General features: G+C 56.4%; 1 protein-coding gene across 1 annotated transcript in view; it reads right to left on the bottom strand.

The window, feature by feature from the left end:
- LOC128350643 (zonadhesin-like) overlaps nt 1-18,716 on the bottom strand; it is a 65,785-nt gene that overhangs the window by 8,647 nt on the left and 38,422 nt on the right. Inside the window, exons 40-54 of the mRNA XM_053309032.1 lie at nt 18,688-18,716; nt 18,363-18,503; nt 17,216-17,466; nt 15,927-16,107; nt 11,623-11,731; nt 10,213-10,304; nt 8,651-8,827; nt 7,727-7,932; nt 7,422-7,566; nt 5,684-5,928; nt 4,728-4,895; nt 3,394-3,521; nt 2,788-3,059; nt 1,574-1,785; nt 121-265 (exon numbers count right to left, since the gene is read on the bottom strand). The exon at nt 18,688-18,716 is cut by the window's right edge and continues 58 nt beyond it. Of these exons, the coding sequence (XP_053165007.1) occupies nt 121-265; nt 1,574-1,785; nt 2,788-3,059; nt 3,394-3,521; nt 4,728-4,895; nt 5,684-5,928; nt 7,422-7,566; nt 7,727-7,932; nt 8,651-8,827; nt 10,213-10,304; nt 11,623-11,731; nt 15,927-16,107; nt 17,216-17,466; nt 18,363-18,503; nt 18,688-18,716 (2,501 nt within the window). The remainder of the gene's footprint in view (nt 1-120; nt 266-1,573; nt 1,786-2,787; nt 3,060-3,393; nt 3,522-4,727; nt 4,896-5,683; nt 5,929-7,421; nt 7,567-7,726; nt 7,933-8,650; nt 8,828-10,212; nt 10,305-11,622; nt 11,732-15,926; nt 16,108-17,215; nt 17,467-18,362; nt 18,504-18,687) is intronic.

Genomic DNA, 18,716 nt, shown 5'->3' with positions numbered 1-18,716 from the left:
TCGGAGCGTGGCACGATCCTGCTGAGGTCCCAGGCTCAGGCGAGATAGAGCTAGGAATCCTGCCCGTGCAGGTGCCCTTCGGTCCCAGAGGCCCCTCCACGCGCCTCCGTGTGCACCTACCTGTTGGTTTGCAGCCGTACTTCCCATTGTTCTTGAGCTGACAGATCTCCCCAACCTCGCAGTCAAAGCTCTGGCATTTGATGATGCCTCCCGGACGACAGCGACATTTCTGGCTGCAGTGCGGGGTGACCCAGCTCTCTCCAACCTGTCCGAAGGTGAGCCTGGCGTTAGAGCACAGCGGGGACTGGAAACCAGTGGGACCAACGTCACACCCATGCACAGATCCTGCAGAGGCCACGGACCGGGTGTGCAAAGCAGCTCATCTCCAGGAGTTCTGGCTGGACATTCAAAAAACCCCACCCCAAAATCAAGGGTGTCTCTGAGGCAACGATGAGAACGGTTCCCCTGTCTCCCAAGTCAAGTCATGTGACCCTGTGGGGCATCTTTCTGTGTCTGTTTGTTTATATACTGCCCATCCTAAAAGGGCTCCGGGTGGCTTGCATTAAAAATCCAAACCATTTATTAAAATAAAACATTAACTAACAGCCGTTAAGGTATTAACATGAAACTCATTTTAAATAATTTTAAAACTAATTGAGTAGTTTTAAACTACTGAAAAGATGAGTCTTTATGGCTCTCTTGAAGGCCTCTACAGAAGATATGCTTCTTATTTATACCCACGGGGAGCACATTCCACAATCTAGGGGTGACTCCCGAGAAGGCCGATCCCAGGTCACCATCAGATGAACCGGGGGCATCTGAAGACAGACCCCTCCTGATGATCTTAAGGAGTCCTGGGGGTCTTGCCGGGAAAGGTAACACAGGCCTAAGCCATTCGGCACTTTATTTTTCACCTGGAAACAGACTGGCAGCCAGTGCAGCTGTTTAAGAACAGGTATGAGGTGATGTGGCCTCTCTGGGCTACCCCCGAGGCCAATCTGGCTGCCGCATTTTGGACTAATGGACATTTCCAGACTATGTACAAAGGCAGCCCTACACAGAGCACATTGCAGTAGTCTAGCCTGGAGGCTGGCAGCGAATGCGCCACTGACCTGCAGAGCTCCTGCTCCCTTTCCTCAGGGTACACAGTCATGCAGCAGGCAGCCGAGGCAGATGGGGAGGGAAGAGGAATGGCCCAGCCTTGCTGCGACAAGGAGCCGGACTCAAGAGCCTCCCCCCCCCAACACCGCTTTATGACTAGCTGCAGCGGGAGGGAGGGAGGGAAGGTGGGAGGAAGTGGCCTGCCCTGTAGCTGGACAGGGGCGCTTTCCAGCCTAGCCGCTCAAGAGCAGCAAAATGCCTCCGTTCCGGCAAGTCACATGCGAAACGTCAACAGCTGGGGGAGCCGTCTCGCGGAAACTGACCACCCGGAAAAGCCGCAGCCCTAGCTCTGTGTCGCAGCCGGGCACTGGCAATGTGAACGGCACTGGGCTGTCTGTGGAGGGACACACTTCCGAGATCCGACGGGACCCCGTTGCAGGGTGTCGTGGGGAGAGGGCCAGGGAGGGCTGACCTTGTGGTAGTTGTCGTTCCCGTCACGGCAGCCGCACTCGCTCAGCGGCACGCACTGGTCGTCACTGAGCACGTAGCCCTCGTTGCAGGCGCAGCCTTCCAGGCACCCCCCCGGCGGCTTCTCACAGAGAGCGTCAGCATAGAGGTTGTTGCAGGTGGGGGGGCAAAGGGAGGCGCAGGGCGTGTAGTGGCTGTTGGAAGGGCACGGCAGGGCTGGAGGCGAGAAGAAGCCGCTGCAGTCAGGCCCCCGCCCCAGGGCCACACCCCCCCCCCACGCACACACTGACTGCAGCCCAGGCACCCCCTCCCCCCTGCACGCCCCCCACTTCCTGAGTGGCCGACTCACCCCCACCCCTCTTTGCAGTGGATCACATAATTAGCATGGAGGTTGGGACATGAAAATATCATCATGAAGCGGTTTAGGAACAGAGGAACCTCTAGCTCAGACTGGCAGCGGCTTCTCCAAGGTGGCAGGCAGGAATCCCTCTGCCAGCCCTATCTCGTTGGAGATGCTGCCAGGGAGGGAACTGGGACCCTTCTGCTCTTCCCAGAACGGCTCCATCCCCTAAGCGGGGAATCTCTTGCAGGGCTCACACTTCCAGTCTCCCATTCACATGCAACCAGGGTGGACCCTGCTTAGCTCAGGGGACCGGTCATGCTTGCGACCACAAGACCAGCTCTCCTCTCAAAACTCTCCTTGGTTTCCTCCAGGTTCATTTCACATGGAGAATGTTCTGTTTGGGGGCACCTCAGGCCTGGGGAGCTAGCACCTGACACGCCACAAATACATATTCACCACGAGAAATGGATGCTCTGCAATCTACTTTGCATCACTAGTTGCTGGAGTATTGTTACTAACAAAAATATGTATACACCACTTTTCACAAACAAAGAGGCAGGCTATAAAGCAAGGAATGAGGAAATAGCTCTCTGCCCCAGAAGGGCTCACACTCTAAAAAGGGACACAAGGGATCTTATTTCCAGCACCAGCCGCTGGGAGGAAAATACCCTTTGGAGGCCCATTTAAAGGATTCAAAGGATGCTGATAAACACCACCCGGAAAAATCCGCCTGCAGTGACCTTGGCTCAGCTGAAGCCCCTCAGTCAGCCTCCTCCTGCTGCTGCTGCTGCTGCTGCCCTGGCCCCCTCCCTTTCCGGCAGCCTTGAGCCAGCCCCTCCGCGCTCATCATCTCCCCTCCTGTCCTGGGTGCTTACGGCAGAAGGTGCTGTTCCTCCAGCTGAGGACGGCCCCCTCGGCTTTGCAGGTGTCAGCGTAGGCCTGCACGATGGCGCACAGAGTGGAGCGCATCCCGCCATACTTGCACATGTCAAAGAGGCAGGTCTGGACGAAGAGCTCCGGCTTGACCAGGCGGTGGCAGGGCGCAAAGGCCGGGCTGGACTGCAGGACGCTGCACTGCTCTTCCATGGCTGGCTTCTCCTGCGGGGTGCAGGGGGGCCCCAGCTCCTCCCGTGTGTCTGGCACGCAGCTGCAACACAGAAGGAGCGGGCAGGGGCCCTCTGAGCAGCAGCAGCGGCCCAGCAGAAGGCGGCCGGCCTCCGTCCCGCGTCTCGGAAGAGGAGGGCCCTTTCCTGGCCAGCGGGGGGTTTGAGGCCCAGCAGCAGGCCTGGGGTGGGAGCCACTGGGCTGCTTCCCAGGCTGGCCAGATGTGCTCAGGGTCTGCTTTCCTCCTCCCTTTTCTCCTCAGCTCTGCATGAAGGTGCCCAAGTGCCCCGGAGGAGGACGTCTAAAGGCCACCAGTGGCAGGGGAAAGGCGCTCCGGGTGCTTGAGGGGCAGCCATGGGGAGGAGGGCCCCACTGACCTGGCCTCGCTGTCCGCCTCCACCTTCCAGCTGTTCCCAAACTGGGTGACGTTCTTGGCCTGGGCTCCGCTGGGCAGCAGCAGCTCATCCTCAGCCCGGCCGTTGTAGTTCCCACACAGGCCACACACCTGCAGCCCAAGAAGACAGAGGCGGCCCAAGAGGCCTGCTTAGTAGCCGCTCCAGCCACCCCCTCACCTGGGGGCTGAAGACAGGAACCCCCCCCCCACCTCTGGCCCATCAAAAGGACACACACACACACCCCACCTCACTGAATGTGACTCCTACTTGTTGACAGAAAGACAACTACAAAGGATGGCATTTGGGGGTTTTGAGTAGACTGTTGGCCTTAGGAAAAACACCCTCTATGGGGGAAGCAAAACCTGCCTGTTGCTTCAAGCCAAGCACAAAGCAAGGCGACTCGTCCTCCCCGGTGCCCATCTCCTGGGACTGCTGCTCTGCCCTGCTTGAGCTGCCTCAGCCTTCAGTGAAGGAGGCAACCCTCCTCCACCCCACCTCAGCCCCTGGTCGGGTTTTGCCTCCTCTCCCTGGAGAAAGCTGGCTCAGCTGCCTGCCGCCCCCCCCCCCTTCATGCCTCCCTCCCGCTTTGGATGACTGAGCAAATCCATGCCTCTCCGGGCGCAGCAGCCACACGTGGCCTAGGGGGCCGTGGGCCGTTCTGGGCAGTGCAGGGCAATGGAACTCAAATGAGCAGAGGCCCGGAGCTCCTGCCCTAGGAGGCAAGGCCACAACATCCTCCGGGGCTTTTTCACTCAGAAAGGAGGCGACTCGGTGGTGGTGGTGGTGGGGACACACACACGACTGAGGCTTCTAGAAGCAGGCAGGGAAGCAGCTTTCCCTCCCTCTCTCATGCAAACTGGAACTTAGGTTTGGAGCTGCTTGGCAGGAGATGGAGGAGAGACGGTAGATATTGATGGGACCTGCTGCTGCAGGATGTGGTGTTAAAGGGCTTTAAAAGGGGACGGAGAAAGAAATCACGAGGTCTGTCGGCAGCAACTGGCCCTGGTGGCTAAATGGAACCTCCCTGTCCAGAGGCAGTCTGTCCCTGCATGCCAATGAGAGAGCCTCACGGCTTTCACGCCCTGGCTGTGAGCTTCGCAGAGGGGCACAGTGAGACGGATCCTGGAGTAGCCCCGGGCCTCCTGCAGCTGGGCCTCCCTTATGTTCCCACCAGGACTGGCTAGCCCCTGCTGGCGTGAGCATCAGAGCCGCGCCTGCTGGATCAGGGCAACTGTGAGCTCTTCTGCCCTCAAGAGGCAGCCCTGGAGGCACAGCTGGGGGCTTCTCGGGCAAGCCGGATGCTCCTGGGAACTCACCTGAGAGAAGTAAGTCCCTGGCAGGCTGATGTCCAGGTACTGGCTCCCGTCATATTTCACCAACAGTCCAAAGTCGGTCTCCAGCACCACGTAAATGCCCACATTCCCGACGGCCACGTTTCCTCTGGAGCGGCTCTCCACAGGCGCGAAGACTCTCTCGTCATCAAACTGGAGGCGAAAGAGCACGATGCCAGTGTGGGACGCAGAGAGGGGTCCCCCAAGACTGCAATGCCCAGGAAGGCTGCGTGGGAGTCTCCGCTTGGGTCCCTAGTTGCTGTTGGACTACAACTCCCATCATCCCCAGCCACAATGGCTTGGCCAGCAACATGTGGGGGACCCAAAGATTGAGAGCCCTGTTGCTGGCACCAGGGAACGCCAGAGGGAGAGCAAGCCCAGCCGCATACAATTCCAGACCTTTCCATTACAGGTGAGACCAGGAACTGGAAATGCCCCGGGGACTGGCAGGAGGGCCGGGGCCAGGTCTCAGCAGGCTCTTGGCAACGGCTCAGCCAGGCTGACACCCACCACCCGCCCCCGGCCAGCCTGCCAGGGCAGACCTCACCCTCCATGGCCGTGGTCAAGAGAGCAGCCAAGGAGGGAGAACGCTGGCCTGGCCAGAGCAGGTTGGGGCTGCAGGAGCCGTCCGTGGAGAGGTCTTCTTGGCTGCTGCCTCCCCCCAGAGCCCCCCGAACCTCTGCAGCTGCCCGAAGCACTGCCCGAAGCCTTCTCGGTGTTTTCTTGGGACTGGCATTCAGGAGCCAAGCTGCAGCTAAGGGTTGGGAGACCCATCCAATCACCTGTGCCCGCTCCAAGTCTTTTGCGTGTGCTTTAAGGGGCTGTGACTTGGGCCTGGGGTGGGCTAAAGAGCTAAAGGCATGCATGCGTCAACACCGCCACCCGGGCATGGAGGCGACGCTTAGGCGTGCTCTTCAAGCGGCCCAAATCCCGCTCCGTACCAGGATCCTCTTGCTCTTCTGAAGTGTGACCCGGATGCCGTACACGTCAACGTAGACCTCCCGGAGGTAGGCGGCCCCTGTCTGGCCTCGGTCTTCGTTTCTGCCACTGATGGTGACAGGGGTGACGCTGCTGCTGCTGTTGCAGACTGTGACGAGGGTGTATGTACAGGTCCCCAAGAAGGTGTGCATCACCTTGTCAAAGGTGTAGTAGTGGGGGTCCCCGACTACGTGGCAGGATGCTCGGCCTGGGGGGGGCGGGGGGGGAGGCACAGAGACATTGGTGAGCCCAGGAGGACACGTGCAGAGCAGCTGCCTGGTGGGGCTGCAGCTCAGCCGCAGAGACCCTGCTTGGCAGGCAGAAGGCGCCGGAGTCCAGCCTTGGCAGCATCTCTGGGTCAGGCTGTGAGGGGTCCTGCCCGGATTCTTTGCAGAGCCGCTGCCAGTCACAGAGCAAGGATCGGCCTGCGGGGTATCAAGCAGCTTCCTCTGTTGACGGGAGCTTAGCTCAGGGGCAGGACCTCTGCTTGGCAGGCAGGAGGCCCCCGGGTCCATCTCTGGCAGCCTCTCCAGGCAGGGCTGGGAAGGGGGGATTCCTGCCTCAAAGGCCAGAGAGCTGCTGCCAGTCAGAGGCGCCAACAGGGAGCTAGAAGTCAAAGTGCCGCCACAGCCAAGGTCCTGCTGCCCTTGGCCATCATTTCCCTCGCTTCAGGGTGGGGAGGGGGAGACACCTGGGCTCCAGGGAAATTCTCAGCAGAAGGGCAGGTTTGTATGGGAGAGAAGGCCGGGGCTCAGGGCCAAGGGAGTCCCAGCAGCAGCAGCAGGAGGAGGGAGGGAGGGAGGGAGGGCAGGCCCCGTTCAACTCCTGCCGGGGGGGGGGGCTTCCAGCAGCATCCGGTGGGCCACCGTGTGAAGCCGGATGCTGGCCTAGATGGGCTTCCTTGGGCCTGACCCAGCAGGGCTGCCCTGAGGCTGCCCTTAGATCATCCCAGAACATCCAGGACTGCCAACGCCCATGCCTGTGAATGCCGCGTGAGGCAGTCCCGTCCCGTAAGCAGAGATGGAAGGTGCGGTGGGTGTTCCCTGCAGGCAGTCCTGGCCATTCGGCCTCCCCTTCCGACCTCCCATTGCGCTTGCCTCTTGGATGACACTTCAAAGCAGAGAGAGGGGATTTCTCCAGAGCCTGCCTTGGATTAATCTGGAGACGATCCACTTTGGAGCCGATCCAAGGAGGCTCAGGCGATAACCCCCCCCGCCCCGCCTGCCCCCTGCCCTGTCTTTCCTATTTTCAGCTTTGCCAGAGCAGAGGCCCTTGTGGGGCAGCATGTCCGCAGCGGGAGTCGAGTCGGGAGTGAGGGGAGCCTCCTCCCTCCTTGCCGGGGGGAGGCACTTTGCTCCCGGAGCAGCTCAGAGTGACCAGAGAGAGGGAGAGAGAGAGAGAGAGAAACAGCCTGGCTCCTCCCCACACTCCCCGCTGCAGAGACTGCCCAGGAAAAGGCCAGGGGGGGCAGCCGGCCAGCGGCCCCGGCCCCCGCTCAGAGACACACTCCCGGGGCTCCTGAGGCTCACCCCTCCTTGGGGAGGGCTTCCCCAGCCACAAGCCTTCTTCCCTGAGCCTCAGGCTGAGGACATCCCTCCACAACTCTGGGCCACACGCGCCAGGCCAGCTCTCCCCCCCCGCCGGCCTCCGGCCACTCCAGCCCAAATGGGGCCCTAACCGGGAGCTCCACACCCGACTCACTGCTGGGGTGGCAGCCCAACACGCCGTCCTGGACGCCACACGTCTCCTGCACGCCACATTCCCACGGCCGGCAGGTGATGGTGTTGTTGTGCCCGCAGGTGCAGCGCTCGCTGCAGACCCCGTTGGAGAACCAGCTGCCGCCCAGCTGCCGGAGACAGAAGGGGAGGGAATGGTCACGAGTGCCCCCCCGAGTCCTCCTTGGGCCTGGGAAGCTGCGGCAGGGCCTCCCACGGCGGGCAGCTCCCTCCCCAGACTCCCAGCCGGCCAGGCCCTTGGTGTGGTTCTCACCACCCTGGAGAACCTGCCTGATGGTACGTGTCCTGGCGATCGAGACAGCCGCAGCTGCTCTCAGGGACGCATCGGTCTCCGCTCAGGAGGAAGCCTTCGTCGCAGAAGCATCCTTCCACGGGGAAGGGGCTGCAGGAGCTGAGCAGCGAGGAGGGGGCCACACAGCTGGGGGAGCACCGGTCCCCACAGCTTCTGAAGTGGCTCCCCGCAGGGCAGGATAGAGCTGCAGGGGAGAAGAGGGCACCAGAGGTCACTGGGAGGTCCGCAGGCTCTTGGCTCACAGCCTAGTCAGGCCTCCTTCCCCCTCCCCTCCAGACCCTGCCCCCAAGCAGGACATGGGCAGGAACCGGCCCGCGAAGACAAGGCAGGAAGCTGGCCGGCTCCCATTTATCAAGAGAGAGAAGCCTCCCCTTCCCGGCACAGGCAGCCCGGCAGCCTCCCAGCTCACAGCTGGATCTCTGAACTCCAAGCACCAAAAGGAAGAGGAGGAAGACCTGCTGCTCCCGCCCAAGCAGAGAGCGGGAGTTTCTCTCTCTTGGAAACTGGAAGCCCATCCTGCAAAAACACACCCAGTGCCGCTGATTCCCAGCTGATCCCGCTTTGGGGGGCCGATTGCCAGGAGGAGGGGGAGGAGGAGGGCGGCCAGCACCGCAGCAGCATTGCCATGCAGGCTTCAGGCAGGGCTCAGAAATGCTTCAGAGGTACGAAAGAAGGGAGGCTACCCTCAGTCCTGGCCTGGGGGAGGGCGTCCGTTGGAAGCGCAGGAAGGAAGGAAGGAAGGACCCACTCCCTGCCTCCCCTGTCTGTGGCTGCCCATGGTCCTGTTCTGCCCTGGCCCTCGACCCGGAGGTCCAATCCTGCCTCATCTTCTCTCCTGCCAACGCTGCTCCCTCCTCGGTGGGTCCCCAGCGACGCCAGGCCACCCCGAGGCCCCCACTTACGGCAGACGGTGGAGTTTCTCCACTCCAGACACACTCCAGCATTGGCACATGACTCCGCATAAGCCTGCAGTCCGTAGCAGAGGGAGGTCTGCTGCCCGTTCGTGAGGCAGACGTCATAAACACAGTTCTCAAAGAAAGGCGCTGGGTCCACCACAGCATGACAGTCCTTGAAGGTGCCTGTGGAAAAGGAGGGGGAGACGTCAGCACAGCCAGCGTCCTGCGGAGCCAAACGCTGCCGCCCTGAGCTCCCGAATCACCAGCACCAGCTGATCCATAGAGCCGGCCAAGTCCTGGTGGCCACCGGGATGACTCCTGGGAGGAGAGTCTGCAAGCTCTTCGCCATGGGCTGAATGCAGATATTTATTATGTATTTATTTTTGGCATTTATAGACCACTTTTCAGGTGAACCTCCCTGCAGTGATAGTCAGGCTTGAGGGAGGACTAGGCCTCCATTAGAGTAACTGCTTGGAGGGTGGGCTTCTCCAAATAAGGAAGAAAGCCCAGGAGAACCCAATCCCTGTGGCCCCATCCAGAGTGAGGGGCAGGGTTGACTGGACAACAGCCAGAGATTGGGTGGGTTACAGAGGTGTAGGGATTGCGTGGGTTACAGTGTTCCCTTTAACAGGGGTTTCTTCCCAGATGTTGTTGACTACAACTCCCAGAATCCCCAGCTGCAATAGCTTTTTGCTTGGGGATTATGGGAGTTGTAGCCAATAACATCTGGGAATCCCTGTTAGAGGGATCACTGGTGGGTTAGAGTTCAGTTTTCCCCTGGAGTCCTCTGAGTGAGCTCCGATCAGCAGCTACTGTGGGGAAAAGGGAGACCAACAGCCTTGGGCTGGGAATCAACTGGGAGCTCCTTACCTGGAAGTAAGTAAGAAGGATAGAGACCAGTTTAGCTAGACATATCAGGGAATTTATTTTTGTTTAAGTACTTGGATCTGACAGAACGGTTCTTCTAGTTCCTGGGGAAGGGTTTTACTTTATTATAGAGTGTCACTCCTTATTGACTCCTGCCCTAGTCACACACTCTTGTTCAAGCCTTTCGTGTAGGGAGGGGTTTTCCACTTTACTCTCCCAGAATATCCCCTTGGAAGGGCGAATCTGTTCCTATCAAAAAGTGGGTGGTGGCTGCCTACCTGGGACTCAACACAGCTAGAGGAGACATTCTCCCACCCACCCCACCTCTTTTGACCTACACTCTCAAACAGATATAAAGAGATGCCCTGCAAAGAGTCGTTGATCCATCTATCTTGCCACAGCTTTCCAAAGGCTCAGGCAGGAGGCTTTTCTGAGCCCCGAGCTACCCAGAATCTTTAAGTAGAGATGTTAGAGATTGAACCTGGGGCTTTGTGCGTGCCAAACATCTGCTCTGCCACTAAGCCACGGCCCGGTGATCAGAGCCAACCTAGAGGGTACAATTACATGCAAAACAGGCAAGGTCAGGTCTGTGGATTGCAAGGTCAGATGACTGTAGATCAGTCATCCACATCCTGGGCAGCAATCCTCCGAGCTGACGCTGTTTCAAGCCCCCTCTTCTCATCAGTGGCTAAGAAGGCTACCTGTTGAATCTGTAATCATGGTGCATGCAGAGTTCCTCCGAATTTCATTCTCCATCTCTGGCTCACAAGTAGGCGGAGGCAGACTGGGGCACCTGGCCAAGACAGGGAGAAGAGTGGTGGCTTTGGAGGTGCAACTTCATGGTCGATCGGGGCTACATTTCATCCTTTTGGACTAGGTCAGGACTTGGGAGGTAGGCTGAGCACTGCTCTCTGCACCAAAGGACCTTCTCTTTGCCACACGGTGCATTTCAGAGCTCATATTGAGGGCCAGACTGCCAGAATGCCTCAGGGGCATCACAAAGTTGAAGCAGGGGAACCCCCTTGGGACAAGAAGGGAAGGTGTGCCCCTGGGCCCCCTTGCCCTCTTTTTCTCCCCTCCCTGCCATGTGTTTTTTCTGCAGAAGAACAATGTGGACACAGTGAAAAACAAAACATTCTCAGCACGCCCTTGCTCTCCCACTCCTGGGCAAACAATTTCACACCTCCCCCCACACTCTGATCAGGAGCCAGAAGCCTCTGCCACTGAGTCTGGGAGGCGGGCAGGGAGAGCAAAGAATGCACTGTTTCCCAGAGAGTAGGGGAACTCACGGGCCAGAAACGCACGAGCCACCCCCCCCCCCAATTTCAATTACAGCGACATCCCTTGAATGCAGCCATTATAAGGAAATTGGGCTTTTAGTAGCCAGACAGCAGCAACAGCTGGAATCTTTGGCTTCTAGAGGCCACTGGTTGTCCCAAGGTCCACCTCCCACTCCATGCTTCCAGCAATTTCTCCAAGCAGAGAAGCAACATACATTCATGGAGGACAGGTCTCTCAATAGCTACTAGTCCTGAGGGCTATAGGCGACCTCTAGGTTCAGAGGCAGGAAGCCTCTTTGAATCCCAGTTGCAGGGGAGCAGTGGCTGCAGGGAGGGCCTGCCCCACCCTCATCTCTTGCCTGTGGGCTCCCCAGAGGCATCCGGTGGGCCCTTGTGGGGAATAGGATGCTGGACTACATTGTCCCTGGGCCTTGTCCGGAAAGGCTCTTCGTATTGTTCTAGAGTCATTTGCAAGGCCCAGCAGAGCCAGATGCCAGGGCAAAAAGGAAGGCTTCCCCCTCCGTACAGAGCATGGGAGAGGACTGGCTAGTCGGAGCGTCCAGGGTGCAGGGACAGGATGGAGCGCCATGCGAGAGAGTGCAACTCAAGAGGGAAGGCAGCCGTGGCAGCAGCAGCAGCAGCTGGGGAGAGAGGTTCTCTTCATCCTTACATGATGAGACAAACTAGGCCCTGCCTCACTTGTCCTTTTAATTGGGGAGGGGGGCACGGTGTCAGCCAGTGGATTATGCGCTGGGCCTAACATTGCTCTCCACAATGTGCCCAAGCCAAGAGGATGCAATGCCCCACTTCTGCCCCCACATATGCCCATACTCTGTGCTGTTGGCTGGGACAACCCAGCTGTCCCCCAGGAGGGTGGAGTCTCCTGCAGGCTTCCCGTCTGGCTTCAGATTGTCATCGCGTGGATCACTGTTGTAATTACCTTTGTGGGGTGAAAAATGGAAAGAGGTGAAAAGTCCATCTCCCAGACCCAGGCTTTGTTGGGTCAGTCCTTCCTCTGGGACTGAGAAGGGGCATTTATGAGTGGCTGGTGCCCTCTGCTGGTCAGGTGAGAAACCGATGCGGCTGTACTGGTTGGCTTGACAGAGGACACCCCCCACCCACCCCCGCCTCCTCCCGGGCATTTTCCAGACTATGAGATTTGCAACAGTAAAGCATTTAAAGTGTGACAGAATAGTGCAATGGTTTCAAACCGAGAGTAAAGCGTTATTCTAGGCTGCCTTTTAGGCTGGTGGCCATTCATATTTTCCGTCCATTGCAACGTGTTTTCAAAGCAGCACTGTCCATATTCTCCTTGAAACGCATCTATCTGCCCTTCCTCCTGCTGCATTTGGGCCAAAGGAGTTGCGGGGGGTGGGTGGGGGTGGGGTGGGGACACGTGAAATTCTTTTTGGTAACTTCTCAGCTGCCTTGCGCTAATCCTCCAGCAGGGGGAAGCGCTGTTCCCAAACTAAAAGCTAACTTTGTCTTGCATCATTCCAGTCTTGTGCAAGCAATAACCGGGGAATTATTATTATTCTTTTTTAAAAAGGGGGGAGTGGGGAGGAAATCCTTTGGAGTGACAAAACAAGGTAACTGCTTATTGTGGGGTGGGGACTGAAAAGGAATTTTGTGGTGAGCCAGGAAAGGGGAAAGACAGGAACTGGTGCACTTCCAGGGAAATAAATAAATAAATGTCCCGCTGGAAAAACGATATTAATGTAATGTTAGCGTCCTTGGGTTTTTCCCTGCCTCTAATTAGAGCCTTGGGCCATAACAAGTCCAAAACTGCTATAACCCAACGTATTTGGGACATGATGAAGCAGGGGGATGTTGCCCAAATAGGTCCGGACCTATTCTTAGGAGACCAAATCAGCAATTATTTTCCTGCTGAATATTTACTTAGGATCTCTAACGGGGACCATCGTAGGGCTCTTTCAGTGGCCAGACTTAACGCCCTTCATACGGCAGTATTGGAAGGACGTTTTGGGAAGGTGCCCTACAATCAAAGGTTATGTCCATGCCAGAATGGTGAAGTAGAGACCACAGAACACCTGATGCTGAGGTGTAGATTTTATATTGAATTAAGGGGAAAGCTTCTTTCCCCACTGTTAATTCATCTCAATTCTAATTGTTCCTCTGGTAGGGACAAGGTTCTTTTTTTGGTTGCTGCCAAGTCAGAGTATGTTTACAGGAGGGTAGCAAAATTCTTATTTATAGCAAGTAAGATTCGATTTAGAATGATGGAGGCACAAGATGCTGGGCTGTGCACTTTAGATTGACTGGCTTATTTGAATGGAATTGACTATATGTGCGGTATCAGGAGCCATTAATGTTTTATCCATTTTATGTTAAACTAGTAATTTTAAGCCCGTTATAATAACGGGCGCTAGGTTTTTTTCCTTTTCTTTATTCCTTCTTCCTTTCTCTTGGCCTTTTTTTGGGGGGGTCTTTTTTCTTTCTGTTTGTCTTCCTTTCTCTCCTTTTCTTCCTTTTCTCGCTCTTCTTTTCCCTCTCTCTCTATTCCTTTTTAAAAAATTATTCTTTTCTTTCTCTTTTCCTCTTTTGTTTCTCTAATGGGCGTGCTCTGTGGGGCCGTCCCCCCCCCTTTGTTCTTTACTTCTATCTCTCCTGTTTTCCCTTCTTCCCTCTTTGTTTATTTTTTCCCTTCTCTCTCTTCTCTCTTATTCCTTCTTTATTTCTTTTCTTTTATCTATTGTTCTGTCTCCCTTCCTCACTCCTTGTTTTCTGTCTCTCTGTTTGTCTGTCTGTCTCTTTCTCTCTCTCTCTTGCTTTCTGTCTTTTCCTTCCTCCACTCTTTTTAAATTTACCCTTCCCTCTCCCGTATCAATTATTTCAAGATAGTTATCTTCACAATCTAAGAACCATGTAAGCTCAAGGCAGCATATACAGGCCCTTTCTTTTTATCCTCACAACATTCCTGCAAGGTAGGCCGGTATGAAAGACAGTGACAGATCTTTGGCCATCAAGTGAGCAGCAGGACTGAGCAAGAATTTGAAGCAGGTTCCCCTGTGCAACACTGTAACCCCTAAACCATTTTTGGCTTTTATGCCATTTGTTCCAGCTCATCACACCCTGCACTGCATGCCTTTACCATGCAAGATGAGAAACATCAGTTGCAAAGAGCAGAGCTTTTATTACAACAGCACCAAAGCTACAGAAAGTTTTGTTTTTTGGGGGGGGGCATTGTTTTCCTCTCAAATACATTTTAATGTTTGTTTACAAAACAAAGCCAGCTCTGGTGCAAGAAAAGTAGCATACCTGACAAAGCCCAAGGAGAGGCTCTTCCCACAGAGCTGCTGGCTGCGAGCGCCTGAGGCAAGAGCTCGCGCGCAGCAAAGCTCCGCAACCCGTCCTTCCCTCTCCCTTCTCAGCGCTGCTCATCCACATCCGTGAGAGGGGGAGAATGGCGACCACCGCCGCCGCCTGCCCTCCCAACTGCCGAGTCCTCCTCATCCCCGGCCCGAGTCAGTCGGGCGATGAAAGTGTTTAATTTGATAGGAGAGAGGAGCTCGCAAACAGAGCTCCTCTCTGTGCAAAGCCTCTGTCCAAACTGGCGCTTTGGACGCAAAAGGCGTACTTTGCGTCCAAAGCGCCAGTTCGGACAGAGCCTTTGCACAGAGAGGAGCTCTGCTTGCGAGCTCCTCTCGCCTATCAAATTAACACTTTCATCGCCCGACTGACTCAGGCCGGGGATGAGGAGGACTCGGCAGTTGGGAGGGAGGGAGGGAGGGCGGACGGGCGAGCGATCGGCAGGCGTGGCAGCAATTTCGCCCGTGGGGCCGGGGATGAGGAGGACTCGGGCAGCTGGGAGGGCGGGCGGGTTAAGGGCAATTTTGGCCAACATAGTATCTGAACATTGGTGTCGGCGGTCCTGTTTCCCTTGGGCTGTTCTGGGAGACAGGGACGCAGGCGCCAACGTTCCAAAGCCACGGACACTCACTTAGGGTTTTATTATATGGGATGTATTTAATCTATTTTATGTATTTATTCTTGCTGTTGTTTTTTTTAATATGCTGGCCTTGGGCCGAAATAAACAAATAAACAAAACAAACAACAAACAAAATAAATAAATAGGAAGGAAGAGGTGGAGGGGAGGGGAGGAGGGGAGGGGAGTGCTCCTCCAGTGAGATCTGTGGGATCAGACAGAAATAAATGAACCGTGATTCAGTTCAATGGGCTTCCTTTTAAGTAAGTGACTGTTCTCTCTCCCTTCTCCTTGCCTTGTAGTAAGCAAGTGGGATTGCACAGAAGTAAATGATTTAGTTCAATGGGCTTCCTCTTCAGTAAAAGTGCAAGAGAAAGGGTTGGATTCAGAAACCTGCTCAGCTGCACTCCCCTCCCCTTCTGTGTTGACAAGCTCAAGTTATATTGGAAGCAAGCGGAGGAGGAGCGAGGTGTGGGGTTTGGGATCTGTGGGGAGGAAAGGAGGGGAAAGCCGAGATTTCTCCCTGCCTGTTTCTTTCTCTGTGGTGAGGGGGCAAAGGAAGCAAGCACGGGTGAGGGTGGGGGTGGAGAACTGACAAATCTGCCACACGCTGCAACGGATAAAATGAGGGACAAGGCTCCCAACAATGGAAAAATACAGCTACTTTCCTGCAGTGCATTTACAACATTGCATGGGGAAAACACATAATTAAAATTCGAACCAAGGCATGGGAAATATGAATGGCACCCTACTGACAACGCAGCAACACCCATGTAGAAACACGGGTGATACGGAGGGGCACTCAGCGGACATGTTGCGAGTACGTTGCAGCATGTAATCTGGAAAACACCCTGTTGCCTTGAGTCTATCCCTTCCAGCACCAAGCTGGCCATGGAAGGAGGGACAGGGGGGAGAAGTGGAGTCCATTCCGGGGCTGGGAAGAGTGGGGTGAAAGATGCAGCCCTAGAGGGGGTTCGTTGGGGATCACTGGATGGGGAGGAAAGCGGAAGAGCAGCCATGGGAACATGTTGGGGGGTGGGGAACAGCAAAGGGAGTGCTTTTCGCCTAAGGAGATCATCTTTCCCGGGGGCAGCTTTGCAATGGAGCTCTGAGCCGTTGCTGCCTGCCTGGGGTGCTCCCATGCTTGGAGGAAGGGCAGGACTCCAGAGCGGAAGAGTCTGAGGCTCACCACACATGCCGCAGAGCTGTCCCTGGAAAGCTGGAGGCACAGAAACGTCCACATAATGGTTTCCATCAAATCGGACTCCCAGCCCAAAATCTGTTTCCAAGAGGATGTAACTGCCACTGATCTGCACTGTGATCTGGTTGTTCCCGATTATCACGGGCAACTCCCTTCTACTGCCGTTGATCTACGAAAAAAGCATAAGATAGGCTGAGACCTTGAGTACCTTGACGCTTGGATACTGTGAGTCCATGGCCCGTGGGGACTGCTCAAAGCAGCCTCTGGCTTCTGCCTCCCCGTGTCAAAACTGCAGAGCTACAGCTTTCAAGGAACATTATCAGTGGCGGACTTGCACCTCTAGAACTCCCTGATCCAAGGAGCTCACTCAGGACTAAGCCTTGGAATATTCTGGAAGTGCAGCTTTTGGCGACCTAAGCAGGGCTCTTAAGCGAGGTAGATTTTAGCAGCTGCACTTCTTGGCCTGATTTTATTTGGTAAGTTTTAAAGTTTTCTTCTTCTTCTTCATTTATTACATTTTTATACCACCTTATCCAAAGTTATCAGGAATCTTCCTCCCTTGGCCCACTCTACATCTCCAACAACAAGCAGAGAAAAGCTTGTGGGAAGCAGGCAGCCTGGCATGCTTCTGGCTGGGCAGTGATAGAAGACAGCAGGACACTGGCAGGACTGCGCATGCGCACTCACACATGGCTGCCTTCCAGGGCAACCAGTGCAAGGAAGCTCCCACAAGCCCCAGGGCAGGGTTAGGAGGCCTTGCGAGAGCTGGGCAGTGAGTGGGGAGTACTGAAGGAGCAGAAAGAAGCAGCCAAGAAGGAAAGAGGTGGCGGCAGAAAGCCAGGGTCCCCAGAGAGGAGCTACGAGATGAAGCAGCCCCACGGGAGGAGGAGGGTCCGGGTGACATTTAAGCCCCCTGGGGCCTGTACTAAAACCTCTTGGGAGAGAAAGGGCCTCACAAGCGGGCTCCACCCCAAGTCCAAGGGCAAGCCGGCCGAGCACCAGAGAGCAGGCACATCTGGCACATCCCCACTGAGCGGAAGTCCCTGGGGACGCCCACTGAGCTCTCCTGTTCCTCTCTTCTGCCCATGACCCTCCAGCAGGGCCTGGGGCTCAGGTGGCCCCTCTCTCTCCTGCCCCGCCTGGGAGCCGCACTGCCTGCAGGCTGGCCATTGGTCCGGCAGAGTGGCACAGTTAGCCGCCTCTTGTGGTGCCCCCCTGGCCTGCTGGGACGAGCCACTGTCTGGCCTCATTGCCACTACAAAAAGCGACCTCCTTACATTCACTTTCCTGTTCTTCAGCAAGGAGACCTGGCTGCCATACACCTCCACATGCACGGAGCTGACGTAAGACACGGCCGTGTTGGAGCCCCGGTGCTCATTTGTGGTGGAGATGTCAAAGGCGCCTGGCAGGCCGCTGGAGTTGCCACAGACCCTGGACAGGGTGTATGTGCAAACGCCCATGAAGTGGTGGACTCGGCCATCAAATGTGGTGTAATGGGGGTCCCCAGAGGCACTGCAGGTGGCCCGGCCTTAAAAGGAAGGACAGGGGATTAAGTCACCGGCGATGCTGCCCTTCATGGAATGTTGGAATTGCTGCCAGGAACGAGCATGTAGTTGATGCTCACAACACCCCGGGAACAGACGCACAGAGCATCCAGTGAGCCTGACCGCCCAGGCCAGAGTGGCTCCAATGAGCTTCCAGCTTCCAGTTTCTAGCAGCAGCCAGCCAAAGACCTCTGGGAAGCAGCAGAGGCGCCCCCCTCCCACCCCTGGCCTTTGCCACCAGCATAGGCAGCAGAACAGCAACGAGGAGCACGTTTTCGTCCCACTTTGGTCCATTTCTGACAACTGGAAAGCAACTTCCAGACTTCAAGCTCCAGATCCTCTACAGACTTGATGAGGATCTAGGATTATATTGATGGGAAATTCTGCACCAAGGGAAACTGTGAGGCTTTTGTGTGTCCCAAATCCAGGACATCTGCACAGGCAACCTTTGGGGCAGCCTCGCTCCCCTCCCCCACAGCCCCACCGGGACCGTGTCTGGAGCCGGCCCATCCGGGACCTCTGCAGGTCAAAGGGCCACTCTGTCACATCATGCAGCAGGTGTGGCTCCACACTGCCACTACAGCACGGAGGTTCACATTGGCATGGAGGGTGCTGAATCAAGAGCCCATGTTCAGAGAGAGTCTACCTTTGTGCACCAGGTGCCTGGGGGCACACAAAGAGAAGGCGGCTGCTTGTGGCCTATTTGGTAGGCCACGGCTGGGAGACAGGACTCAGGAGGCTGGAAGAGGTGCCCCCCACCCCGCCTGAGCTCTCCACCACGTGGCTTCTCCGCACTCCTCTTCAGACCACTGACGCAGCTCCTGCCAGTCACAAGGAAGCGTGAGGAGTCAGCTGGGGGCAGCCAACCAAAAAGACGCACCTGCAGGTGGAGGATGGTTCCCGGCAGTTGTGGCCGGCCTGGCTGTTGCCTGAGAGGTGGAAGGGGAGGAACCGCTGGGGGTGCTTGAAGCAGGAGCCTCTGGAGAAGGCGGAAGCGGCTGGCTGGTCGTTTCCCCTGGGCCTGGAAAAGAAGCAGCAGCCACAAACATCAGGGGTCACTTGGAGAGCTCTCCTCTCTTCAATCCGGCCCTCCATGCACACCCCACCCCTCATATCTTAACTCCCAGCAGCATCGCCAGAACCATTTCAGCTTCGTGGTAACCACCCACCACCGAGACTGGAGGTCCCACTTGGCTCTCACTCACCGGTAGTGCTTGCTTCTGTGGGCACAGGG

Source organism: Hemicordylus capensis, chromosome 3 (genome assembly GCF_027244095.1).
Source record: "Hemicordylus capensis ecotype Gifberg chromosome 3, rHemCap1.1.pri, whole genome shotgun sequence".
NCBI lineage: Eukaryota > Metazoa > Chordata > Lepidosauria > Squamata > Cordylidae > Hemicordylus > Hemicordylus capensis.
Note: the sequence above shows the minus strand (reverse complement) of the source record. Positions and strands in the feature narration are given on the sequence as shown.